The sequence below is a fragment of the Pipistrellus kuhlii genome, unplaced genomic scaffold, assembly GCF_014108245.1.
Source record: "Pipistrellus kuhlii isolate mPipKuh1 unplaced genomic scaffold, mPipKuh1.p scaffold_m20_p_18, whole genome shotgun sequence".
NCBI lineage: Eukaryota > Metazoa > Chordata > Mammalia > Chiroptera > Vespertilionidae > Pipistrellus > Pipistrellus kuhlii.
This window is the reverse complement of record NW_023425493.1, coordinates 20,285,276-20,313,261: the sequence shown is the minus strand read 5'-3', so window position 1 is coordinate 20,313,261 and position 27,986 is coordinate 20,285,276. Positions and strand designations below refer to the sequence as shown.

The 27,986-nt window shown below is 40.8% G+C and overlaps 1 protein-coding gene across 2 annotated transcripts in view; it reads left to right on the top strand.

Annotated features, from left to right (window-relative positions):
- PAPPA2 (pappalysin 2) overlaps positions 1 to 27,986 on the top strand; it is a 295,333-nt gene that overhangs the window by 244,575 nt on the left and 22,772 nt on the right. For both annotated transcript variants that reach the window (XM_045583190.1, XM_036442074.2), the window contains exons 18-21: positions 8,252 to 8,420; positions 9,819 to 9,954; positions 11,614 to 11,723; positions 18,448 to 18,519. In XM_045583190.1, the coding sequence (XP_045439146.1) occupies positions 8,252 to 8,420; positions 9,819 to 9,954; positions 11,614 to 11,723; positions 18,448 to 18,519 (487 nt within the window). The remainder of the gene's footprint in view (positions 1 to 8,251; positions 8,421 to 9,818; positions 9,955 to 11,613; positions 11,724 to 18,447; positions 18,520 to 27,986) is intronic.

The window sequence follows — 27,986 nt, the reverse complement described above, 5'->3', positions numbered from 1 at the left end:
TCAAACATACACTACCTGTCCCACCTCTGCATTTTTGCATGCTCTGTTCCTTCTTTTAGGCATGCCTTCTTCTCTTTGTCTATCTAATGAACCCATGTCAAACTGTCCTTTATGTTCCAGGCAGCATTGGTGGCTCCCTATTTTAATATTAATGTATGTTTCTACAATAGTGCATGGGCACATACTAGGAGCTCAGTGAATATTTGTTAGCTGAACTTATCAATGGACAGATACCTGAATGATGAAAGATGGTGAAGGCAAGAGATTCCTATTGAACATTTCCATGTTTTGGACCCATTTCACCTGCATTTCAGCATAATCACCAGTTCCTCAAACATGGATTGAAGGGCAGAACAATGTTATCAGCTGTTGTATATGTTTGTGTTTAAGTTGCATACATTGGAGCAGTGGTCGCCAACCAGTGGTCCATGAGGTCTGAAAGGTTGGCGAGTACTGCATTAGAGAAACTTTCGAATGTTTTTAGGTCTGGGGGTAACCTGAGCAGATTTGGTAGGAAGATAAGGCTGACAGCTATATGGAGAATGTACCAGAGAGGCCAAGGGACTCATGGAAAAGAGGGAACTATTGAACTTGAAGTGAGAGAGGCTGAGTGTTGAACAATTGAGGCAGTGGCAGAGAGAGATGAAGACGGAGCCCCAGACTTGAGTCCGGTGTGCAGATCTAAGGACAGGGCATTATTTCAACTGCCAATTTGGAGACCTAATTTTTAGCAGCAGAAAGATAGAAGGTGGAGTAGCCAGGCTTAACCGTGGAATTGTCCACACACTTTTAGGGGTTAACAGTGGCTTATTCTAACAGAGGGGCTCTATTTCACAGGGGAGAAGAGCTTTGTTCGGGGCATTATTTTTCATCAGGAAAGAGTGGAAGACCGAAGCCAATGTGGGCTGAGGCTGCAGATACTGTTTCTTGTCCTGTAGAAGGGCTGGGCCACATGCCGGTTGGCCTGCTATTAGAAATGTGGGGTAAGGACGACAGGCTTTGGACCAGTCACGCTGGAGTCAACCTTGAGAAACCGGGCTTGAGAAACCAGGTCAGCACTTCATTAAGAAACTGGTGTGAAGGTTGGCAGTGCCCACAGTTCTGTCTCGGGGGGGGGGGGGGGTTGGGTAGAGGACTGTGTCTTTTCAGATGGTCTAGATCGGTACTTCTTAAACTATAATGTGCATAGGAATTGCTAGAGGACCTCATTAGACTGCAGATTCTGGGGTGGAGCCTGAGAATCTGCATTCCTGACATGCTCCTCGGCGACACCCACAAGGCTGCTCCTGGAACCAGTAAACAGGAAGGGGCTGAACTACAGTCTGAGTAAAGAGGCTTCTGATTTCAATTAAAAAATTGACCACATGTCACACAAGAGACTTAATTAATGCTTCAGTTTTCTAGACTGTATAATGGAAATAATATGATTACAACTTGCCCTTATGTCTCCTTTTCTGGGACTATTTTATGTGGTAGGACTTGGAGATACTCAGTACAAAGGTGCTAAGTAGAGGAGGTGATCTATCTGCAGCTCTGTTTCTAGGAATATTAGTGTTCCGTATTATGACTTAGGCCTGACAATCAGATCATTGGTCTCATTCCTGCTCTGCCATTAGTCACATAACCCCAGGCAAAGCTTTTTTTCTTCTCTAAACCTCACCTACCTCATCTGTAAAATAAAGTCAAACATTCATTGAACCAATGTTTATTGGTGCCTATTACATACCAGATATTATGCTGGGCATAGAGGGTATAAGAGTAAGCAAAGTCTTGCCTTCATCAAGTTTATACATATTTCAGTGGGGGAGATGGGCAATAGGAATTAAAAATGAAATTATTACACGACTACAGAGGAAGCAGTCTTTGAGAGATATACAGGTGCTCTGACAGAAAACCTCAAACATTAAAGCTATAAAATAAGGATGCTCTTGGATAGCCCAAATAATTCTTAGATAGGAAGAAGAGCCAATCAGAAGGGCAAAAAGGGAGGCATAGAGAATGCCACCAACGAACTCTATCAGGAAGGAGCTTTGTTGTACTTGGGATTCTAAATCCAGTGTGGAGCAAGTGCATTAAAGAATGGGTCATAGGATGAGGTCGGAGGAAGTGGGGCCTGATTATGTAGGACCTCATGATGAAAAAAAGAGAAAGCATAGATTTTAAAATATATATATTTTATTGATTTTTTTTTTAAAGAGAGGAATGTCTAATTGTTTGTTTTTATGTAATATCCCTTTGATGTGTCTGCCAACCACATAGGAAGGGATCCAGAGAAATAGGGTATCCAGTCGAAGTGAGAGGTAGGCATTTGGGCGATCACTCATTGAGATATGTGCATGAGGTATGGGGCAGAGTCCAGAGCTATTTGGAACATAAAATTGAGAGGACTTGCTGATGGATAGATGAGGTAAGATGGGGACTTGAGGAAAAGGTAAGTTGAGAGATAGCATAGAATCAAGAAAGTCTTCTAAGTTCAAATTTGAGCAACAGGGTGGTCTTTCTGAGCTGGGATTGATTAAGAAAGAGAATATGTGGAGATAAGGAATCAAGAAATCAGGTTACAGTAGCCCTTATCACAGGATGGTTTTAAGGATAAAGTGAGATATGTATTCTACACAGTGCTCAGTGTTCCACTGTTATTCTGTTATTGTAAGTACTCACCAGGGGCTAACCACTGGAGACACCAGATGCCCTCCATCAGCAAAGACCTGATCATTCTCTTGGAGTCAACAATATTTTCACTTTCTCCAATGGAAAATAAATATTGCTTTTTAAAACCCTGCCTTTGTGATAGAAAGATGGGGTAGACACATGTGTGCCTCAAGCAACATCAATCAAAATTTCAGCCAAGTTTTGATTAAAAGATCTTCATTTCTGGCAAAGATTTAAAAACCAGAAAAAGTACAGCTGGATTTTCAGTTCTAGGTGGTTATCATGAGTTATGGAAATTAGAAAATGCATCTTCTAACTTGGAAATTGTGGAAATTGTCTGGAGTAGTTAGAGGGAAAATCAGTATTAATCATCTGCTCCAACTTCTCAGGATATCATGTGCATAGTAAGGCTGTAGCTGTTTGGTCTTTGCTAAATACCTAGCCTTTTGACCAGGTTTTTAGGTAGGTAGAAATGCTCTCTGGTTTCCATACCTATGACTTAGTTTTGCTAGAATGGATTTTTATTAGTTTGGCAGTCTAGCTACCTATTAAAACTGTTGGCAAGTTTAAAAATATAAGGTACTAAGTCAGCCCAGGAGAACTGTTCTGTACACCTGTGAATCAAAGGTGTTTTTAAAATTATTTATTTATTTATTTATTTATTTATTTATTTATTTATTTATTTTTAAATGGTTCCCACATAATCTTTCTACAAATGTCATTTGGTAGCCATTGGTCTAATGGTCAGAGTGTTATATCATAATTTCAAAATTCTGAATTCTATTTTTGCTTTAGCCAGTGGCTTGCTTGCTATGTGGCCTTGGTCAAGACACCTCGTGGTTATTAATATGCAGTTTCTTGCCTGTAAAATGAGATAGTTTCACTTCTTTTACTCCACTAAGATAAAGAAAATATACCAAGCCGATAGGCAGCAACTAGAATGTTTAATGGGAAAGGCATTTGTCTTAGCTAGATATTAATACAAAAAGGGAGCAAATGGGATCAGTTATTAAGATCAGACACTGAGCCTCATTTACTAGGAAGTCACAGCATCCTCTCTCTGCTGCAGGGACTTAACGTGTCAGTGAGCCTGGTAGTGCCATTTTGGAGGGTGGGTGGAATTTCTCTACTGGGCATGTGCCCAATGGAAGCCAAGATGGCACAGGGGGAGGTCCTTCTACTTTGAGGCATGCATAGTAGCTGCCAAAGCAATGACCATAAAGGGGAGGTGTCTAATCTGGGTAAAATACCATATTGGTTATGGGGAGGGCCCAGTACAAGCCCCTGAAGGACTGAGTAAGAGATTGGTTAGTTTGAAAGGATGCATGGTCTTTCCCAAGCCCCAGGTAATATAATGAAAGCTTATATTGGTGGCATCCATGCATTGTTCCTGCAGGTGTCTTATTTGTTCCTGTATTCCCTCTATTAGCAGCCATGCAGGCCCATCAGCTGAGGCAGCCCAAGTGTGGGCCTCACGTGTGGCTCTTAAGTGTGGACCTAGGTATAGTAATGCAGGCCGAAGCATAGATGGTAACAGAGATTAAGCTAGCTAGATGGGGAAAGAGCTTTGGCATGGATTGAACCAATGGCACAGAATTTCTGGCCCTTGGCCCTTCTGTACTTGAAAACAAGGTTGGACGTCTTCCTGGCTGTGGATGAGACACAGATTCTGGGCACCTGGGGACAGTCCTTTTTGTTAGCTCCAGCTTCAATAAATTTCACCTCTGCACTTCATCCTCCCATGCATGGGTCACCAAATGCTTTTCTCTTGACTCGGCAGAAGAGCCCTATTTCAACCTGCAACATCTGGACTAGACTATCAAAGAAGTCTTGGGATCTCTGTCCTGGTGAGGACTTGTCCACGTGCATTGGTCTAGTATCCAATGCCTTCATTCTTAGAAATGCAAACACATTCACTTCAGTGACTTCACAGTGCCACTTGGCTCTTAATGCATAGACGCTATGGAACATTGTGAATAATCCAGGTGTGTTTGTTTGTTTGTTTTTTATTAAGGACATGTGCTGGGGCATGAGAGTGGCTGGGGAAAGGTCAGTGGGAGGAAAAGGAAACATGAAATACTTTAATCAATAAATAATTTTTAAAAATGAAAGAAAAAAATCCTTGGGTGAGGATTAGCAAAATAAAGTCAGTGGTCACTCCTCAACATCACCAAACTAGAAGAGGCAGCCGTGGCTCCACTGGAGGTCAGAGTCCTGCCATTGAAGGTCAGAGTCCTGCCAGAGGCATTAGTCCTCTTCAGAGGCCCTGTGCAGAAACCACACTTCCTAGAGGTTGGAGGACCCCAAGACACTCTGAGCTCCTGACGCAATTACAGGCAACATGGCCAGGACCAGCTCATGGCATTCATGTGCCTGTTGCATACCATAGGATCTCAGGATAAATTCCATAAACAGGAATTTTGACAGGTGTCAAAATGGAGCCAGGAGAGATAGCCTGGCTATTGGGCCTGAGGAATGAATACTTTGTAAGAAGTCTGAGGAGAGACATGACATGCAGAAGCTGTGACAGGCTTACGGAGAGATGGCCCTAGGAGGCCATCCCTGTACAAGGGAGAAGAAATTGTAGGAGAATCTGTGGGGATCTCATGTAGAAAGGAAACTGTATATCCTAGGGGTTAGGACTCTCTCCCTTCTGTCGTCATTTCTGCCTGTGGTGCTTCCAATGGGGTCCAGGGGCAAATTGTGAATTATGCTGCCTCCCTTTCTACCTTCCAGCATTCCACTTTCTCTGTTCTACTGATACTCTGTTGGTTTATAGCACAGGACCTATCACAATGTCTGGGCACCATCTACTACACCCACCATCCAAGTTTGATCTGTCTCCCCTCACCCCTGAGGTTATTAAACTGGCAAGTGACTAGACTAAATCAGCATTGTTGAATGGCTCCTCACTCTGGGCAAGGAAAGAGAGGACTGTTTTCCTGGTTGAGGTGTTCCAACCAATTCAGAGAAAAATACCACATGAAGTCAAAATAGTATCATCCTGGCCAAGCGAGGGTTTTCCTTTCTAACCATGCTGACATGCAGGGTTTCACAGCCTCGCTCTCCCTAATGTCAGTGGTATTGCCTGTTCTCTCCAGCAGCGGGATGTCAGTTCAGCAGAGGTAGGGAAAGGGTTTTATCTGTGGGAGGTGGTGGGAACGAGAAAGTTCCCGGGAGGATATACACTCTGTAGGGGGAAGAAGAGTAAAGTATCCAGTCCAGGAGAGAGACAAAAAGGAGCTTCCTTAGGTAAAAAACAACAGCAAACCCTTCATTGAAAGTGCATTTGGGAAGAGATTTTAAGATGACAGATACAGATAGGGAAAGAAGCCATATACCAGAGAATACATTGTGTGTGATTTCATTGATCTAAAATTCAAGAACAGGCCAAACTAATCCATGCTGATGAAAGAATAATGCGGGTTACAGGCGAGTGGGAAGGTTTAACTGGGAAGGAACACCATGGGAGCATCGAGGGACTAGAAATGCTTTGTGTCTTGATCTGAGTGATGGTTACCATGGTTCCCCAGGTGTGTGCACATATAAAATTCCTTGAGCTGTCTACTAAGATTTGACTAATGTTGTCATTGTAATTTATTACTCAATTCAAAGTTTTAAGTGGATCTTCTGTTTTTGCCACACCGATAAAGGACGTCTGGGTTACTCAGTAGGAAAGAGATGCTATTAATATCCAAAGTGGGCCTTAACTGGTTTGGCTTCATGGATAGAGCATCGGCCTGCACATTGAAGGGTCCCAGGTTTGATTCCGGTCAAGGGCATGTACCTTTGTTGCGGGCATATCCCCAGTACGGGGTGTGCAAGAGGCAGCTGATTGATGTTCCTCTGTCACTGATGTTTCTTACTCTCTATCCCACTCCTTTCCTCTCTGTAAAAAATCAATAAAATATATATTTTAAAAATATTAAAAGTGGACTGTAAAGCATAAAAGGGTAATTAAGCCTGACACAGTGGGATTTATTTATCTTCTATAATTGAAACTTTGTAGCCTTGAGTGGAGGCCTAGGCCAGCCAGGGTGTGTGGAAAGCTTGGCTTCCTCCATTATCTGGGAAACCCAAGCCTCCTGCTGCTCCATGTCCGTGGCCATCTTGGTTGGGTTAATTTGCATACTTGTTCCTGATTGGCTTGTGTGTGTAGCAGAGTGATGGTTAATTTGCATATCACTCTTTTATTAGATAGAGTATGTTGAACTATTAAATTTTATTTAAATTATTTTAAATCAAATGCATGCTGTGTTACAGGACCTTTAGCAAGTTTGTTTCTTTATAACATGAGAATTACAAAACCATTTATTTAAGTGTATTCTGATTATTCAGTTGTTTAAAACTATGTAATGTGTTCTACAATGAGCCTAATACACTGGAAATTTGGATTAAATGATTCAATTTTGCAAATATTTAATTAATGCCTAGTATAAGCCAGTATTATTTAGTTCCCCTGAATGAAAAAAACAAGAATAAGATTTCTTGTCTTCAGGATGCTTCTGACCTACTGAGAAAGAGATATACACATATATAAAGCAATGTGGTAAATGTTACACTAGTGTAAAGTTTGAACACTGGAGAATACACAGGAGAGATTGTACAGTAACTAATTAAAAGTGTGTGGATGATGGGCATATTTAAATTTACAGAAGACATTCAGATACTTGGAAATAGCAATTTAAGTTCACCAAATGGGTGAGTCAATGGCCAAAGGATTATTTCTATTTTAGAGTCACAAGCTTATCTGTACCTAGGAATGTTTTGAATCAGAAGCAGATTTATTGAAACTGCAAAATGGAAAGATCCTTCAAATTGGCAGTGAGTCAGAAGAGGAAGAGGATGGAATTCTCAGTAGCAAGACCTCATTCTGTTGGTTACCATCCACCTCCAATGCAGTCTCTCTGGTTGGAGGCCATGTCTCTGCATGAGAAGAAAGGGCAAGTCTTTCAGGACAGGATTGAGTCATGTCTACTTTGAGAATTTGATGAAAGCCACGAATACTTTCCAAGGAAAAATATTAACTATAAACAAACAAAATGACCATGGTTATCTCCAGCAAGGCTTTACCCCTTCTGAAGTTCAGGGTGAGAGCCTCTGTTTTAAAAGAAGACTCATAAAACTGCATCATCTACCCTCTCTGGAGAACCAGTAAATATTGGCAACTTCAGTTATATCACCATAGTAACACTGATGACCCTCTGATCCCTCCTGGGTGGTCCCCTGAGTGTGTGATAACCATCTCTGTATTCCAACCTACCAGTGCACTTAGATGTGAGACTGCTCCAAGATGAAAGGCTTAGAGAAAAATCCAACTAAGTAATCTAGACCCTGCACTGATATTTACCAATCTCTTTTGAGAGCTCTAAATCAAAGGTTACTATATACAAGCTATTACTATCACTATTAAATGTACATTGCTATTTTTACTTCCATGTCTTAGACATTAGATTGGAGGGATAGGACATTTGGCTAACCAAATCCAACTGCCCCTGCCTATTTGCTAATTCTTATCATATAGTACTAAGTATCCAGTGTTTCCACCATGACCTTTGTGAATCAGTCTGATGGACTATTATGTTTTATATCTTATCAGAAAGTTCCTGAAGATACATTGCCTGGAGGACGGAACCTGGGAGCAAGGTCACTGCATCCCAGTGGTGTGTGAGCCCCCATCTCCTGTGTTTGAGGGCATGTACGAATGTACCAATGGCTTTGAGCTCGATAGCCAATGTGTGCTCACCTGTAACCGAGAAAGTGAAAGGGTGAGGATGACTTGAACTGTGTTTTGGATCAGGATGTACCCTAGTCTTAATGACCAAGAATGTTGAGTAGAAATTATATAAGTGAATTCCAACACACAGGGCCTTACTAAGTTGGGATTCTAACCAGAGTATTGATATAATTTCATAGGGAATTCAGAAGATACCATGTTTTTTTGTTGTTGTTTGTTTGTTTGTTTGTTTGTTTTGGGGGGTGGATATTCTTTAAGAACTTTCTTTTGCATAAGAAGAAAAACCTGATGATTTGGATACCTTGGTAAATTCCAAAAAAGGCTGGGGTTCTGATTCAACAACGTGATTTCCTTCCATGTGTGGCCACTGACCTAACATGGCTAGAAATACCAATATTACTTTCTTCAATGGAACAGAGTCCTGAACAGACATATGAATTCCTCAATAAAGGCAAAGCTGAAAGTGGTACTTTTATTCTCTCTAGGACTTTGACAGAAGAGGTCCCACGTGAAAACTATAGTCTTATCATGGTTATATGATTAAGATCAATTTTATTTTGGAATCTTTATAAGTACCACATTATACATGAAACAGGAAGTTAACCAGGTTCTCTAGGCAAAGGTCAGTGACCTTGTCTGGTCTCCTGGCATATGTCTGTATCTCAGTATCCAGCACTCTAAGATGAGCACTGTAGGATAGATGTGAAAAGAATATGCTATGGATATGACAAAAAATCAGACACATCTGTTTGCACTGACTCTTTAAGGACTCATGAAGTTGGCCAGATGAAGGGAGAGTTATCTGTAATTCCAAAAACTCACTTTCTTGGTTTTTATGAATTAGTTCTATACTGTATGTTCTTTGCATTTAGGATACTTTGTGTTGGAGGTGTGAAGCTAAGAGTCACACAAACCAGCACACATGTGGAAAAGGCAACAGAAGTTCAGTGAGATCCAAAGTAACTCTGTTGTATGCATTCAAGCAGAAAGGCAAAAAGTACCTTCAACATTTTGTGAGTTTGTTTCACTAGATCAAATTCATCTTGAAAAAAGCCTGACATTTGCCACAAACAATATTTGTGTGACAGTATGGGTGAATCAAAGCAAAATAGCACCAGGAGAAAAAAATTTCCAAAAATATCTCAGAATACATAGGCTACAGTGGATAGCTCATCCTATATTTATAGCCAAAGGAAAACACATCATAAATAAATTGATGACAAAATTTTTCATGATTCCTTCACATGAAAACATTAAAAAATTGTCCTGACATTTTTTGGTCAGTAACAACATGGCTTATTATTTTAAGAGTGTCTTTTATTCTAAGTTCTAGAAGTTAGAGAACACTACCATTTGATTACATCCCCTTTCCCCAGTCTAGATGCAGTTAACACAATAATGAAATTTTTCTTTACTTTTGATCTTCTAGCTTCCCATCCTCTGTACGAAGGAAGGACTGTGGAGTGAGGAGTTCAAGTTGTGTGAGAAGCTGCAAGGGGAATGTCCTCCACCACCCTCGGAGCTGGATTTTGTGGAATACAAGTGCGAACAGGGCTATGGGATTGGTAAGTTCAAGAAGAGGTGTGGATTCTGTTGCCAAGTAATCTTTTTATTAGGCCTGGCTGAATCTTGAATAGATCCAGTGTTCTCCCTGAGGAGTGTATGGATATGCAGTTGACTCTGAGCTGCTTCAATAAAATAGAAATCTATAACAAATACATTTATTTTACTCCTCCATGTGTGTATAATGTTGGTGCAGCTGCTGGGCTATTTGCTTAGTGTCTGGTCATGTTACCTATTTCACTGCAGGCTGAAGGTGGTTGAGTTTGGGGAGGAGTTGCAGTTCCAAGAGGAGAGGTGGGAAGGTGGAGCCACACACCCAGCAAGTGCTAGGCTCCTCTGCAGTGTGGCTGTAGGAGAGAGTTCCTGAAAGGGACGATTTGAGATTGCATTTGCTTGTGTGATCTTCAGCCATTCTTTCTCTGTAGAGGACCAGGCTCCAGAGCCTCTGGGCAATTTCTTAAATAATTGCAATTAAAGGTCTCTGTGGCCAGAACTGGTTTATAGTGATGTGGACTCACTTTAGCCCTGGCTAGATCAAAGCATCATGGGAAAGAGATGCTGTTGGTGGAAAACCTTGTGAGAGTAATGCCAACTGTACAAGCAAGCAGTGATTTTATAAGCCATTCTAACTTTTGTAATGCCAGTGGATATAATTTGAGTTCAGTTCATGAGAAAGCTTATTAGTTTCTGAGATGGTTCTTTGCCCTCTTCAAATTGCCCTTTGCACTGAGATATCTTGAGGTCAGGCAGTGGGGAGCTTGGACTATGCTTCTCAAGTGATGTTTCATGAGCAAATTCTCATCTTTCTACCCTCCAATTTCTACATTAATAGGTCATGTATTCACATATTCGATATATAGAGTCCTTTAGAGTCATGTGGCTTTTTGAATTATTATACAAGTTAGCAAAAAATAAAAATAAAAACAGAGATAGTAAGAGCTGAAAAGAAACTTGGAGATCATCAAATCTATAGATGAGGAAATAGAAAACCCTGGAGTGTACCTTCTTTGAATTGAATTTTGGGAGACACTTGGACTCCATCTACAAAAGAGTGGAGTCCAAGATTTTCCTTTAAGAGGCCAATATGTGACCAGAATCTCTGCTTTGGATCTCCCCTGGTTTCTTCTTTTAATCACATCATTTTCTTGCAAGGCTGCCAGCATAACGATCATCAATGTAGAAATTATTAATCTGCCTTCAAAATTTATGGGTCAGCTAGTAAAGTTCTTAGGTAGTAGGTGCTTTAGATGATCCTAGAGGCAGAAATAATATTAAATGTACTTAAAATGCATCAACCAATCAGGATAGACCTTGGCTAGACAGAATCCCAGAGTGGGGTCCTGGAGGTCTGCTGGACCAGGAGTTAATCTTTTAACTGCTGGCTCGTGAAGAGATTCCGAGATCCCAAAGGAATCTAGAAAGAAGAGTGGTCACTTGGGGCACAGAGTGTTAACTTGGGGGCAGAGGCCCTCCACTAATTTGTGTATAAAGTATCTTCACAGGTGCATACAAGAGGAATATCAGTCTTGCCCATACCCATGATAATGATGACCCATAGCATAGAGAGGAATTGCTGAGGAAAAATCAAAACTGTTGATTCCAAATGAAAAAGACTGAGATCTGGAAAGTCAAGTGTGTGCTGTAAATTTCTGTTTCTTCAGGTGCAGTGTGCACCCCATCATGTGTAGTGCCCCCTCGTGACCCAGTGATTCTGCCTGTGAACATCACTGCAGACACTCTGGAGCACTGGATGGAGCCCATCAAAGTCCAGGTGAGCAAAGATACACTTTTACATATCGAAGACAGAGCAGTTCCCAACAGACAGCATGTTCCCTGGAATAATTTCAGAGGCTTTCAAAGCATCCTTAAGGCAAACAACTACATGGGTCATTTCCTAAAGAGAAGGTTTGCAAATCAAGAAGGAAAAACAGGAAAAGCTTGAGAAAAAAGATGGCCTACATCCAAAGAAATGTTTCAAAGATAATAGAGAAGGAAGATTCTGAAACACAAAGAACAGATAATACAGGAAGAAAATTAAGATGGAAAGTTTACTTCCATCTTCAGCCTTGCCAACAGAAGAGAGTAAGGATGGAGACATGCTATTATTTTGTAAATGTTTTAGGGGTGTGCTGGTTGTGAGAAGCAAGAGGTAAGGGTTGAAATTCTCAAGTGGACTTTCAGGGCCTTTGTTGTGAAGGCATCTTCCTCCCTCACCTACTACACACAGACATCTAGGCCTTTCTATGGTGATGGCAAAAGCAGAGAAATACCCCGATAGAATGAGAGGATGCTAAACAAAAGGGCTCTCAACAGTCAAATAAATGCCTGCCCATCAAAGTGACTGAGCAGTGGAGTCTGGTAGTTGGGACAGGCAGGAGACAGCCAAATGTCCAGGCAGTACCATTGCTCACACCCAGACACAAGGGCCTCTGCTGACCATCCTCCTGCAGCACCCAGAGGCCTGATGTCCAGGTTGCCTGACTGTGGAGTTGCTCCTTAGACTGTTGGTGGGAGCACTTGGTATTTCCCTCATCTGTTTTTCCTCTTCATTTTTTTCTTCACTTTTCTCTTATCTGTCATTCTAACACCAGAACCATAAAATTCTTGACGGTAGGAATGATACCTTACTCTTATCCCCAGATGTCCTCAATGCATGACTCATTTCATCCTCTGCTCAGAATAAGGTTGCCAGATAAAACGAAGGAGCCCAGAGAAGAATGGTCCCTACCTCCAGAGAACCATCTCTCAAGGCAAACCTGATTTTTCCACAAAACCTGTGCAAGGTTAAATTTTTATGATTAACCATTGTGACGAGAGAGTGTTTTATGATATCTCATGGCTTTTCTAGGAAAATTAAGGTTTTGACTTGCAAGTGAAGAAGTGGTCCTTGAGGAAGGTGATTTCATGGGGAGATTACTTTCTATGTATAATGTGGCAATTGGTTGTAAATGAGTGTTTCTAAATTGTATTTGAAAGTATTTCTTTCTGTAGTACAAGAGCATCCATCATAACATCCTATTTCCCATAGTAGTTTGCTTCATAAATGTATTTTTTACAGACAATGCTTCTCTTTTTTTTAATATATTATAATTATGAAATCAAATTAATGAAGTGAGGTCCAAATTAATTAGATTTTCCTGTGGCTGCAACATGTTAGGTTTGCAAATTCTCAACAATGCATGAAATCCCTTTCTTAACTCCCCAGTTTTTCAACCGAATTGTTCATTCAAAACAAATCTTATAATTTCTGGCTGTTTTTCAAATTGGTCGCCATAGGATTAATAATTAATAAAATAAAAACAAAATGTTTTAAGAGGAATAGAGAAGCAAGAAGAAAAAGAAAAGATCATTTTTTCCAGGAGCCATAATTTCCAACAGAATGGTGTCACCCACCCTTCTGCCTCCTCATGTCCTAATCCTTGCCACCATCTCCCCAAAGTGTCCTGTTAAAGGGTACAGTTATGACAGCTCCAGTCATATTTGCCCCCCATCAGTGGGAAAACAAATGGCCCAGTTCCATGAGCCATGGAAAGGCCATCTTTTTCATCAGTTTTAAGCATGGAATTGCTGACTCTTTTTGAATATGTCTCTAGGCATTGAATCCCTCATTGCTAGAGAAGACTAGTCAAGAGGGTCTTTGAGGGCAAAGGAAAAGGAACTGGAAAGTAGATGCCAGAGTATTGTACAATGGCCCAAGAAAATATGCAGAATAATACTGCATTTAGGTTGCTACATCTATAGAAATAAGGAAATTGCCATAAACATGGGCAGCAGCAGAGCTCTGTGGTCTGATGTGATGAGCCAAACAACTATTGGAATAAAAATAAAAATAAAAATCACAATTGAGCAAATTTTTTTTTTGTTAGATTTTACTGTTGGCTAACCATCAGTCTTGTGACCTTTAGGCATTTAACTAGGCAACGGCCTTCATACAGCTTTAGACTATCCAATAGCCCTTAAATGGTATTCTTTCTCCCTCTCCCTTGCCCTCTCCTCCCTCTCTCTCTCTCTCTCATGTCCTCCCTTTTACTATTCTTCCTCCTTTTCTTTTTTTCTTACTTTAAACTTTTTTTTTTTAAATGGCCCAACCAACTTTTAATGGCTCAAATATTTAAATTGATTTTCTCTGAATCTCTTTCTGTTTGAAATTTCAAAACAAATTATTGGCTGCTCTTGCACAATGAATTCATCTGAGCAGTGACTTGCCAATAGTATCATAGCAATAGTTGTAACTACATACAAATATATAGCAATAATAATTTAAAAATTCAAAATAGTTTTACCCAGTAGGAAGGAAGGAAGGAGAATGATAATGGAGGGACACATTTGGGGACATTAATTAAATCTTTAGTGACTTATTATAATGTGGAAGCAGATAGAGCAAAATGTTAGGGTTTGATAAGGTTGCACAGAGGATATAAAGTTATTGTCTCAATCATTTTCAATAGCCATTCAAATGTAATCATATATGATTATAATTCGCCAAAAATGTTCCAGAAAATAAGAAAGTCATATTGAGCTCTTAAAAGATAAACCAAAGTATTTAAAATTTTGAGTTTATTTGAGCAAAAATCAATTCCAGTGGACTAGTTAGGAGCACCCCACCAGGGAAATACTTTATTATAGATAAAAGGCCAAAGCAAAGCAAGGAAGTTATTAATTGATTGGCTATAGTGTAAAGCATGGTTGGCAGATTGTGATTGGCTGTCCTTATGTTTCAATTGCATGACCTTGAGGGAATTCACAAGCTTATGTTTTGGTTGGCTTGCTATGTAAACTGCCATGGCAGAAGAGTTCCCTTGTTCAATGAATTTAACAAACTCACCAAGATCTTCTATGCCTCTTTCTTTCTACTTCCTATTTCAATTTGACAAACTCAGCAGGGCCTTCTATGCCTCCTACTTTCTACTTCCTCTTTCACCTCACCACAATAAATGTGCCCATAAAATTTAGGTCCTGAAAAGCATTTGAAATTTTCCTCCAATTTTGATCAATAACTAGTTCAATTAATGTTATATGCATATCTTTACTTACAGGATGAGTGACAGTCATAGGCCAGAAGACAAGGGAGAATTCTAGTGATACAACATCATATTTAGTGGTTGACAGTTACTCATAAAACATTGTTTCTCTCTGTGTCACTGAGATAAATATGAGTGGAAGACAGTTTCAGTTTTCAAGGACTTTGAAATTTAGGAAGGCATAAACACAGGGACCAGAAACTTATGCATTTTTATAGAAATGAAGAAAGGCTGCCAGTCTGAATGAGTCACAAGACTGAATTATAGATCATTAAAAATAGGTCATGGGTATTGCTAATTCCACAACCATGAATTTATTCTATGGATGATGTGTCTGTACACATGTGAAATGATTTACACATAAGCTTTATCTCTTAGAACAAAAGATTTTGTCTGTTAGAGAAAAATACCCATCAATATAGATCTAGTTTAGTAATTAGACTGTTAGAGAAAAATACCCATCAATATAGATCTAGTTTAGTAATTAGACTAAATTTAGTATAGACTAAATTTGTCTCTTAGAACAAAAGATTTTGTCTGTTAGAAAAAAATACCCATCAATATAGATCTAGTTTAGTAATTGACCACACAGTGCTCCACTCCATCCCTGCAGTGGAGCACTGTGTGGTCAATAGGACACAGCAGCCCAGCTCCTATAAAATGCACAGAACACCCGGGAAACATTGTGAAATGAAATATAGTTAGGCAAGCAAACAACAATAGACCAAAGCACAGAAGAAATCTATTACTTAAGTGAGGAAAGAAAGGATTTTATACATACACTAGAGGCCCTATACATGAAAATTCATGCACTGGGGTGGAGAGGGTCTCTCATCCTAGCCTGTGCCCTTTTGCAGTCCAGGACCCTTTGGGGGAATATCAACTTGCCCGCTTAGGCCTGCTCCCTGGGTGATCAGGCCTAAGCTGGCAGTCAGACATCCCTCTGGCAGCCCGTGAGCTCTCCTAAGGGGTTGTCCGACTCTGACTAATGGTTTAGGCCCGTCCCCCACAGTTAGTTAGACATCCTTAGCTCTGCCATGGGGAGAAGCTCCCGCCACCATCACTGTGCTGGCCAGCCCTGAGCTGGCTTCTGGTTGAGTGGTGCTCCCCCTGTGGAAGCACACTGACCACCAGGAGGCAGCTCCTGCACTGAGCATCTGCCCCCTGGTGGTCAGTGCGTGTCATAGTGACCGGTTTTTCCCAGTCATTTTGCCATTAGCATCAATTTGCATATTACCCTTTTATTATATAGGATATATGTAGTATATGCATAGACTATCTTTAGTGATATAGAAAACAACTAAAAGTAGGAGGGAGGAAAATAGTGGGAACAGGAGCAGGGTAGAGGTTATGTACACTTTTATACCTTTTATATTTTACAGATAGGACATGATCATGAAATAAAATTACACAATATAAAGATATAAAAATAAATTGGAAATAATAGCAGAGAAGATCCTTGGAGAGAAAGAATTGGAAGTAAAGATGGAATCTTTTTCTCTCTTTTGTTTTTCCTTTGCAATATATGTTTTGAGAATTTCTAAAGTTTTAAATAAACCAAACACTCCTACATTTGTAAAAGGGGTGAACCAGACAGAATGTTTAGCGGGTAGAAGAGAAGCTGACACATGAAGTTCAGCGTGTTCTGGAGAGTCTGGCAGTGGTCATCATGAGACAGTTTCAAGGCCAAGTATTTCTTTATTGGAGGGTTTGACTGTACACATGTGAACAGTCAATGCTCTCAGAGTGCTCAATGTCTGGTGGGAGGATGTTGACATTGAGCACTCTGAGAGCATCCCTTTCTCCTACTGAGATGCATATCTATGACCTGAACTGAATCTGAACTGATGCATACCTGTGATCTGAACTGATTAGTGTGGGAATGGGCATCTTTAGTGGATACAGTGCTAAGAGAAGGAAGCCAGTGGCCATGCATTCACATTTCAAGGGTACAAGTTATTGTACATTTTCATTACCATTACTGGTGATAGAGTTCCACTGGTGTCTGCATCAGAACATAAATGAGAATAATTTCTAGGTAGCAGAGCTTATAAGTATGTAGTCTGCTTGCATGGCTTTAAGTGCAGGAGAACAGCTCACTTTCTCAGGAGGCTGAACCTCCCTGTTGGGGTTACCTTATATGTCTGTAGTCCTGAATAAATTTAATAATCCTCTTATTAAAGTACAATGATAACTTAAGCCAAAGCACCTTCTACAATAGTACAATATGTAATTTTGAATATCAAAATTTGTTAGGATTCTTAGTGTTTACTTCCTTTAGGGAAGCTGTGAAGGAGGGGTTTTAGTTTACAGTCATGTAACTCCAGGAGAATATTGCAGATTCCTATTCTCACAGCTGACCATGAGGTTTTTATTCATATATACCCATATTAATATATGCAAATGTCTGCAATCTGATTACTGTAGCCATAGCATTGTAGAGTCTATAATTTCCAATTAATAGGGTGCTATCTTGTGTAAAGCTTGTATCTCCCCATGTGTTACTTTTCTTACCATTGAACTGAATTCCTATTGTACTGGAAAAAAAAATGTGAGTATGAAAGTCTGAACATGGGTGGGTGGGCTGGGTTGCAGGCTATGGAGAGAATCCCTCTGTCTCTTTGAAAACTTCCTATGGGACCTCCTCTTTTCCTGAGGTGGGTCTTTGGAAATTTTAAAATACAAAAATTAAATGGAAGAAGCTCAATGAAAATGAGTTGTCATTTAACAAAGAATAGATGACTATTTGTTTAAATGTGCATCTGGAAGTGGCCATTGGGAATGAGAAAGTAGCTTGTGTCCTAATGTGAGTGTGTTTTCACACTCAACAGCTTAACGTTGGTTCCCTTTTGAGTCCCAGTGGTTTCACATTAACCCTATTTGATCAGGGCACAGACTCTTTTTTTCCCTATAAGGAAGAGAAAGTGGTGTTCACAGAGCTGCAGAGTGCACTTGGCCTTCAGGGCTTGCCTGGTGTTCACATCTTACGATCTGGTATTTCTGAGATCCCTTTCTGGTTCAGGACTCTTCTTGTGAGGCTGTATTTCTCAGCCTTTAAAAACTCACGCTGCTTCCTGATCACAGCCATCTCACCATTTCTTGTAACGTTATTAAAAATGGCAAACAAATGAAATCAATATTATGCCTAAGACCACTTTATACTCATTATAATATTGATGATGCTTTTTAAAACCACACCTATACCACTGCTCTGGAAAGTTTGATGCCTTAAGGAGGGAGAAGGAGGAGGAAGAGGATAAAAAGTCCCTTCCACTGAGAGTTTGTGCCGTGGCACCATCAGCAGGACTAGCAGCTCCACGGCAAAGTCCCGTCAGCTTTGACCTGCTTCATGAGTCCCACTCAGTGTCTCACTCCTCAGGGATTGGGGTTTGGCTTGTGGGGTAAGCGCAGGACATGCCCCTTTTCTCACTGACCAGGTGTCTTAGTGTTTGCACTTTCTGTCTTCTCCTTCAGAGCATCGTGTGTACTGGGCGGCGTCTGTGGCACCCGGACCCTGTCCTGATCCATTGCATCCAGTCCTGTGAGGTAAGTCACCACCCTTTCCCACACTTCTCTGCTTAACTCCAGGCCTTTAGCCTTTCTAATGCAAGGTCCTCCCTTTCTCCAATTCTGTGCTTTTTGTTTAATTTCTACAACCCTACAACTACAGATATTAGTATTTCTGATTTTGGCTTTTCTTCAAGCAAAATTCCAGGGTTTCATTGAAATGACTCAATAAAAGTAAGTTAAAAGCAAATCAGAATTATTTATGGTTTTGGGATTCTTTAACAGGGCCTTGTTTGAGCTTAATTAGATCAGAGTTTTGCAGACCGATGGCCCACAGACAGGTTTATTTGGCCAACACAGTGTCTGAAAACAATCTTGTTTTGATTGCTAATATTTTTAAAATTGGGATTTTTCACATAAAATTCATATGTGTATATAAAACATTTCACACACACAGGCACACATACTCCAAGTAAAAATAAATATGAAACACTTTGTGCAAAGATTTTTCTCTTGAAAAACAAGACTATCTGGCAACAATTAGCTGAATCTGTGTAGCAGCTACAACCCCAGAAGAGCAGCTGTTCTTCAGGTCAACATGCTCCTCCCCTCGGCCTCTGGCTTCCTACCTTATTTTCACCCTCTGCCGGGGTTAGGCAGGCATCTGTGTTCCCCACCTCTGGGGTAGACCTGCAATTCGCTGTGGAGTAAACCAAACTAGACCTTTACTACCTTGAGGACTCCTGTCTACTTCCTCACATGGGGGATTCCCTGCCTTGGGGCACCTAGGGTGCTGTGAATTCCTTAGCCAGATTAACATGTGTGATGGCAAGGAAGAGTCATGAGTGAGGCAGCACTGATGGGGGATGACCCAGAAAGCACATGCAAACACCATTTAAGCTTTTTCACCCTGGGAAGAGTCAGTGACAAATACAAATCCTCTAGTCTCAATCACACCAGGTTTTGACCTCCAAATCTCTCACTGGAAGTAATTAAGCCACTTAGCATCAATACTTGGGTCATTCTGGCTGCTGTGTGCTAGAGAGAGCTGTTTAAAGGCTGTTGATTTCCAACACCCTCCCACCCCCAACCAACTTGCATGTTAGTTACCCTTCTCTCCCAATCTTCTTTATCTCTGTTTATATTGATCTATTTCTGGTAAGCTGGAGACTACATGAGGCCAAGGAAGGGGAAAAGGTAGGTTTGAGACGAAGGGAAAGGAGACCAATAAAAAAGTGTTCTGAGAGGGCATCAGGAAAAGGGCGAGCATGGAGTGCGCTTTGTGATGGCACAGCCAACAAAACAGCTCATCTCCTGCCATCATTAGAAAAACAGATGACAGTGGGGCTGGGAGGAGAGGAGTGACTCATGCACTGGGCAGGGGGTAAGGATAGGGAAGAGGAGGCCAGAGAACAGGGAGATAAACAGACAAAGGACTTGGGCCTGGGAAGGGATCAAAGGAGCTGAGAATTCCCTTCTGCTGCTTCATTGTGAGATCACAAGAGGGCGGGTGGCTGGCAGGCCTTGGAGCTGGCTTCAGTGTTTCCCAGAAGGTTAAACATGGAGCTTCCCTCTTTCTCCTCCCCCACCTAGCTGCACCCCAGCACATCCTCTGGATCCCTATTCTAGAGTTCCCTAGGCTTCTCCATGTCCTGTGGTTGCTGGGACAAGGAATGAAACTCCATTCCCTGCCGAGCTGTTACCTTGCTCAGCGGAGCCTTGACCACCCAACTGCTGTTGGTCCTCTCACTTGAGTGGTTCTCCCAAGTGTGGCCCCTGAACCAGCACAATGGATACCACCATGGAACCTGTCAGAAATGCACACCCCCAGACCTCATCTTAGACCTGCTGCATTGCAGGCTCTGGGGCGAGACCCAGGACTCTTTCAGCAAGACCCCCAGGGATCCGTGAGATTGCTCAAGTTTGAGAATCACAACTTTAGTCACTGTGGGAGCAGATGAGAAGGTTCCTAGCCTGTGGAGTTCTTAAGGTGAATTTTCCTTTGTCTAGGAATACTTCTAGCCAACATTATTTACATTCTGATTGTTCTACAAAATCAGATTGAAAAGAACAAGATTCTTCTGGTCTTCCATCAAGGGCTAGAGGGAAGAAAAATATCTTAAAGGCCTGGAAAAAAACAGGAAAGGAAAAAGAAGAATCACTAATCATAGGAAAGGAAAATGATTAGGGAAGGAGAAACAACTCACAGGAACTATGTAAGAAGAAACGCAGAGAGGGAGAGTAAGAATGAGACAGAAAGAACGAGAGAGGCATAAATTGGCATGTTCTAGGGGCATCTTGGCAAACACTTAATTCTTTACTCGAAAAAGTCAGCTAAATATATTAGGGGAAACCTAAGAGTGTCACAGACAGATGGAGGGAAAAGAGACCCAGAGGCAAGATAAACTGAAGAGGGCTAGACGAAGAGAAGAAGTTTTATAAAGTGCAGCACAGAAATATGAGCTCAAATTAGACACCTTGTTCCCTGCTCTAAAAAGGGTTTTTTGTTTTGTGCTTTCCAGTACTGAATAGAATTCTAAGGTGTGCCTTTTAGACACTCCGCCTTATAAGACAGTGGCAGTCCTCCTGCTTTATTTCTCTTAGTGAGCCCAAGCCAGGGAACCCCTCACCTCACTACCCTAGCCCATGTCTCACTTTGTATCATTTTGGTGCCTCTGTGTGTCATATCCCCCTTGCCACAGAGATTTCACCTTTAGTTCTCCACTGTTCTATGCCTCTCACATTTTTTAGATGATAGCTGTACATTTCCCCCCCCTAAAAAACAAAACAAAAAAATGTGTATAAATAATGCCATCTGTTCATTGTCATTTGTGTTGCCATTGTCTCAACAAGAATGTGTGTATATCACTTGGCTGTGCATCATACCATGTACTAAAGGGTTGCCAGTTCAATACCCAGTGTGGGCACATGCCCAGACTTTGGGCTGGATCCCTGTGGGGGCATGCAGGAGGCAGCCAATTGATGTTTTCCTCCCACATCCATGTTTCTTTCTCTCTTTCCCTCTCAATTCCTCTCTCTAAAAATGAATTTAAAAAATATATAAAAATCAAACAAAAGATATGTGTACTAGATATCTGCAACCCAAACTTATTCAGACTTAAATTATATTTTTCTCATTGATTCTTGTGTTTGGCCTGTTGACCTGAACTCCTTAGATTTTTCGGGTCCTTGTTTTGTAAGTTGCAAATGGGCAAGGAATGATGACTCGGTTGATTGAAAGTTTTTGGAATCAAACAAATATAGATTCAAGCCCTGGGTCAGTCAAGTGGAGTGAGCATTTGTGTCTTATGGTTATTGGGAAGTGGGGGCAGCAACACTAGTTTAAGGAGTTGTAATGAGGTATTCTTGTGATAATGTATATAAAGCATTTGAGTCTTAATCCACATCTTCATAATAGGTGCTTATAAAGTGGTGGCATTAGTCATGAACTGAATAAGTACAGCAGAAAGCAGTGGGTGGAGCTGCTGGTGTGGCCTCGGTATGTTTAGGTGCAAACTCAGAGGGTGGGAAAGAGAAAACAAGAGAAGGAAGGGAAACAGGGATCCATATTCACAAATCACCTGGAGACACTGCCATATTCAGGCTGTCACCTGGTCATCTGGTTGCCAGATTGTTAGATGAGCAGCTCTACTCACTCCTAGTTGGGGCCTCAATGTTTCTCATTTGGGCTATTGCATTCCTAATTGTTCTTTCTACTCCCAAACTTGTGCCCATTAAAATTACAGACAAGCATACAGAAGTCTGTGTAGAAAACAAATATTTATTCTGTCATGTGCTTGTCCAAGAAAGTGTACTCTTTTCCCATAATGGAGAAAGAAAGGGAGAGGGAGGGGGAGGGGGAAGGAGAGGGAGAAAGACTCCTCATTTTGTGGGTATAATTGAAGTGAGTGTTCATCCTATCATGAGCAATATGATACTGTCAGTTCATATAAGTGTTATTCTCTAGTCTTCCTTACCTCTCTTCTTTCCTTCTTTCATACCTTCCTTCCTTCATTTCTTCTTTCTTTCTTCTTTATAAGGTTACATTTTTCTCCCCAAAGTCCACCATCCTAGGTTCCATTTATATTAAGAGCATCTTGTTCTCTAGAGAATGCAGCTGAGAATAAAGACCACATATATAGCCTCCCTTTGGATAGAAATGATTAGTTCCCTTCCTGAGGGATGATTACATTGAGTGCCCAGTAACCTACATTTTGGCTCTGCTTTTGCTGTGAGCATGTATTTCTTGCAAGTTCTTCCCAGGAGCCTCCTGTTTGGACTACAGTTTCTGATTCTCCCATCAGCCCTTGGCTGGTTCTTATTTTTGCCCTTTCCTTTTCATAAATGAGAGTTGCCAGGAGGACAGGGGTGGAATAATGTCAGAGGAATTAGGTTCAGATACTGAATTTATATTTGTTAGTTATGTGTAGCCTTTGTCTGGCTTTCTCTCAGAACTCCTGTGAGAAGCAAGTGAAATAACTGATGTCAAAGTATTATATAAATTGTCAAATAATATAGTAATAGTGATATTGCTTAAGGAATAATATAAGTAACTGTGAGGGGAAAGGGTCTTATTGAAGCAACATATTAAGAACCAAGAAACAGTTCACTTATATCCAGTTATGACTATTTATGGCTTACTTCATGTAGCTGTGGTTAGTTGATGTTCTTGAGGCCTCCAGTAAATCTTAAAAATCATTTAAGTTTTTTTTGGGGGGGGAATTTAAAGTAAGTCTCTTTGAACATTAGCTGACATTTCTCCTATGAATTCTTATACATACCATGGTGAATACCTGTTATCTCACTTGTCACATTATTCCAACATTATCTGATAGGTCTGTCCTTCCAACAGTCTGCAAACTCCTGAATGGCAGGACATGTTTTGTTTACCTCTTTACCTGTTGGACAGAATCAGTCCTGATTATTCAGTGGCATCTGCTTCTCAGCAGGGACAGAGAATTGAAGGTAGAAGTTAGACTTTGAGAGTCTTACAATTGCAAAAGATTGGATCAGTTTTCTGGGAAGTAGTGTGAACAATAAAGATAGGAGGTAAAGGTAAGGAAGAAGTAGAAGAAATGAGAAGTAAAAACCTGCCCTGCATAGAATCGAAAGGCCTTGCCATAGACACAGGGTGGTGTCCTGGTTTGGAGTCCCACATGCACCTCCTTGCCATTCCCTACCGTGTTTTCTTGATCAAGTTGGTTGACTTTTCACTTTTCAAAATTTGTTTCCCCAGATTTATAATGTAATGGGTAAGATGTATCTTTTAAACTTGTCAAACTCTGGGTTCGGTAAACTGTGAAGACAGAGACATAGGATTATGGTTTGGGGCTGGTGGAGAGGCCACACCTCTGTAAAGTATGGGTCATGCTAATTTTTTAGGGGAACCACGAAACCTGCTCTTATTTCTGGGGAATTTTGCCTTCTACATAGATTTTGACCTTGATTATCCCTGTGCCCTTCTCTTAAGGGCCCCTGCACTGCTTTGGGGCCTTCTTGGTTAGCCTTGTTCTTATTTACCTATGGGTTGCATTTGGGAAATCTGTAGGCACTGTCCTAGCTTGGCATCAGTCCATTTGAGTTTTACTATTTCTGTCCTGGTAATAGCTGGTAAGAGAAACTCTTACTAAAATATGTGAGTCAGAGCCTGATAAAAATAAGGTATGAGTATTTGGTAGACACGCATGGAATGTGTGACAAACTAGTGAAACTCCACTTATCAGTAATTTTCAATAGTTTCTGTTATTCAAAGCAAAATTGGTGCTTTCCCCCCACTATCCTAACAGACACATGTGCATACACTGAGAGAGTGAGAGGCCAACCTGACCTGGAGGAGGATTTGATAAAAGCTTGCTTAATAAAACTTTTTTACAATGGAAATTCTTATAAGCCCGAAAAGACTGGATTGCTTTTAAATTATAGGCAATTTAACGAAAAATTATAGCTGATCCTGAATAAACAGCAACATGGCTCTGTTCTAAAAAAGCTCCAATAAGTGTAAGTGGGACCCACAGAAACCCACATAATTCCTTCGTTTTTCAGGATTCTCACCATTGATCTCTTTCTATTTTCTCATTAAATCTGGCTCCATAGCCATTAGAAAATACACAACAATTGATGGTAACAAAAAACAACATTAAAAGGGATAATAATACCCTTGGGGGGAAATCAAAAGAACTGGAATTTTTAAGCCTAAGAAGAAAAGAATAAATATTAATATAGTATTAATCTTTAGTAAATATTTTCATGTAGTAAATAGTTTAGAGAAGAGTTAATAGTCACCATCCCCTTTTAAGAACAGAATAGAAAATAATGGGCTTAAAAAACTGAATGAACTGTTTCACATAAATCTGTCTGAGGTTATCCTGAAAGTATTAGACTTTTACAGGGTTATAAAGGGACATGTTTAAAGGCATATTAGTCTTTGCAGCATCTTAAAGTAATATGTATTATGATCTCTCTGATATGGCTAACCGTTTTCTGCTGTTTGGTATTCTCTTTCCCTATACATCTAGCATGCAGTGGATTTAAATGCATACATATTTGTGTTTTCTTAAAGCAACCAATAGAACTATTTTTATGTAGCATTACCATAAGAGTTACTACCTTGATAAACATTTGCATAGGAGGGAATCGTGGGTGGAAAGTCTAGGTGAGGAGGCCTTGGGGACAAATTTACTAGTAGCTTAGAGCAGCCACATTTACTTAAATGTAGGTGGTCAGTTAGTGTAGTTATACATTTAGTAGTTGATAACAGCAGTGCTTCCATTACTAATTCATTCCACTTGCTATTGCCATTCCTTGGATTCTTTCTTCCCTGTTGTCTTGGACCTCTCCCTTTTATTTTCTGTATTTCAGATAGTAGCCCCGTTAGCTGTGTCTGGGACGTGTGCTGCTGCTGCTGCTGCTTCTTTTATATAGATATAGATATAGATATAGATATAGATATAGATATAGATATAGATATAGATATAGATATAGATATAGATATAGATATATAGATATATAGATATATAGATATATAGATATATAGATATATAGATATATAGATATAGATAGATATTGATTTCAGAGAGGAAAGGAGAGATAGAAACATCAATGATGAGAATCATTGATCTGTTGCCACCTGCACCTTCCACACTGGGGATTGAGCCTGCACCCCGAGCAGGTGCCCTGACTGGGGATTGAGCTATGATCTCCTGGTCCATAAGTCAATGCTCAACCACTGAGCCATGCTAGTGGGGCTGGGACACGTGCTTCTTGATCACTAACCGTCATTGCCTGGGTCCACTGCTCAACCTTGATGGGATGTAGGAGGTGGGAGGGAGATGCAATTCATAATTGATATGAAGTAGATATGATGGCATGAAAATTGAGTGGTTATAGAGCCTCTTTTTCTTGCCCAGAATTTGAACCAAGAAAAAGTAGAGAGGAGTTGGAGTTAGACTTAAGAGTCCCATTATTCTATATGATGTGTTTTATTCTGGGTGCAGAATGCATGCATGCAGATCTCAATGAGACTGATCAGAGGTCAGGGGGTGGGAGAAGAGTATACCTGAGCAATGGTGATACTTAGGGAACTATGATGATGTGGGGCTCTTTTGGAGAAAGGGCTTCATCTCTTGTTAGGATCTTGAGTCCTCGTTATTTTCTGACAAGATGTGAGAAAGAAAAATAGGTAGGTAGGTAGGTAGGTAGGTAGGTAGGTAGATAGGTAGGTAGATAGATAAATAGATAGATAGATAGATAGATAGATAGATAGATAGATAGATGATAGATAAAAGTATTCTAGTTCATCATATCTGTGCAGCTCAATTGTAGGTGGTAAAACCCAATAGCATAACCATAAATTTGAGTATTCTTTATTCTAAAAGGTGAAGTGAAAACATATGTGTATCTGGGAAACATCAACGTATAATTTCCATGTTCCCTGTGGCAGTTAAACCAGGCTCAGGCCCTCCTGTGGGAAAGCAGGAAGGGTACCTTCTCCAAGGGAAATGCTTCAAGGCCTCTGAGAGTCTGGCCCAGGGAGTTCTCTGAGGCTTAGGACTCCCACGTGAGGGCAGCCATACCTGAGCCTTCAGAGAACCCGGTGGGTGAGGCAGCTGTGGCCCCTGGCCAGGTCCCACCCAGCATTTTGGGGTCAGAAACCCTGGGGAGGGTGTCTGGCAGCCAGTGTACAAAGCCTTCCAGGTGGTTCCGAGGCTCCTTGAGGCTTGAGACCTGCCGCCCTAGGGTTTGAGGAAGATGGCCCAACAGTGACAGTTGTCAGGGACTTAAAGAACACACCCAAGACTAAGACCCCCTCTGATTCCAAACCTCTCTCCTTTCTCTTCCCCTCAGCTGCTGAGGGAAACCTGTTCAGGCATTCTTTCTAGTCTTGTCTCATGGTTGCCTGTAAGATTTATCTCTTGTTACTGGGCTTTAGGAATGCCTTTGTATCATTAGTCACAGATTACTTCTAGTAAGTGGCCAGGACTTGAACTTCAAACTGTGACCAGATAGAATTGCTACTCATCTTCCAAAAAAACACTCACATTGAATATGTGTAAGTTCCTTATTAAAAGGAGAAAAATGATTCTGTTTAAAGAGGTCTATATACAGAAACCCCAATGTTCTATTCCAAGTTGATTGCTTGGGTATGATGGGATTGTGAGGTTGTCTACTAACTTTTCTTGTTTTCCTTTATTTATATCTTGTCATGTAAATACTAGCCAATAATCAAACTTCTTTTTGCCATATTTCAGCTGTTTACAAATCAGATATAACAATCATGTCTTCCCTGCCTCTCAGAGGATGGGTCGTATGGGCTTACTTTTCTCTTACTGTCTTGCCAGCTTATTTAATATTTGTGAATAGAAAGGGGTAGTTAAAAAGGGTTTAATCACAGTGGGGAGAGCAATGGCCCAGCAGCTATTGGGGACAGCTATTCCACTTTTGGTCAGGGTAGTGGAGGTCCTTACAAATCTAAATCTAAATACGTGTTGGATGTGTTAAAATCCAGAGAAAATCTGAAAATTAGCTTAAGTTGGAGCTGTCTTTCAGCCCTACCAGCTGCCAAATTCCAGTCCCTCGGAGATCTGTTTGTGAACGTCGCTGCCAGTTCTGTGCAGTGCACACCAGACTGGAAATCTGGGCATGTGTGCAGGCTTGTCCAGGGGCCCATTCGGTGCAGGGCCTGACTTCAGATCCCTCAGCTGGAATCTCTGAGAGCCCAGCTCCAAATGTTAATTAGGACGAGGTTTTCATTTTGAAAGCAAAAACCATTGTTTTTTTTCCTCGCTATTTTTCTTTTTTTAATGAAACATTAAAAGCACAACCGTGCAAATTGGAAAACCTCATCTAGATGAACAACATTCGTGAGAATGTATGCTCATCTGAAACTCCCGTGGAGCCACACTGTGACATCCTGGTGGGCTTCCTTCCCGAAGGCTGCCTTCTGCTTCATTTGTCTTCTCAGCCTCCTGGGTGGGCCACTTTCTCACTCTGTTAATTCTCTTTATGAC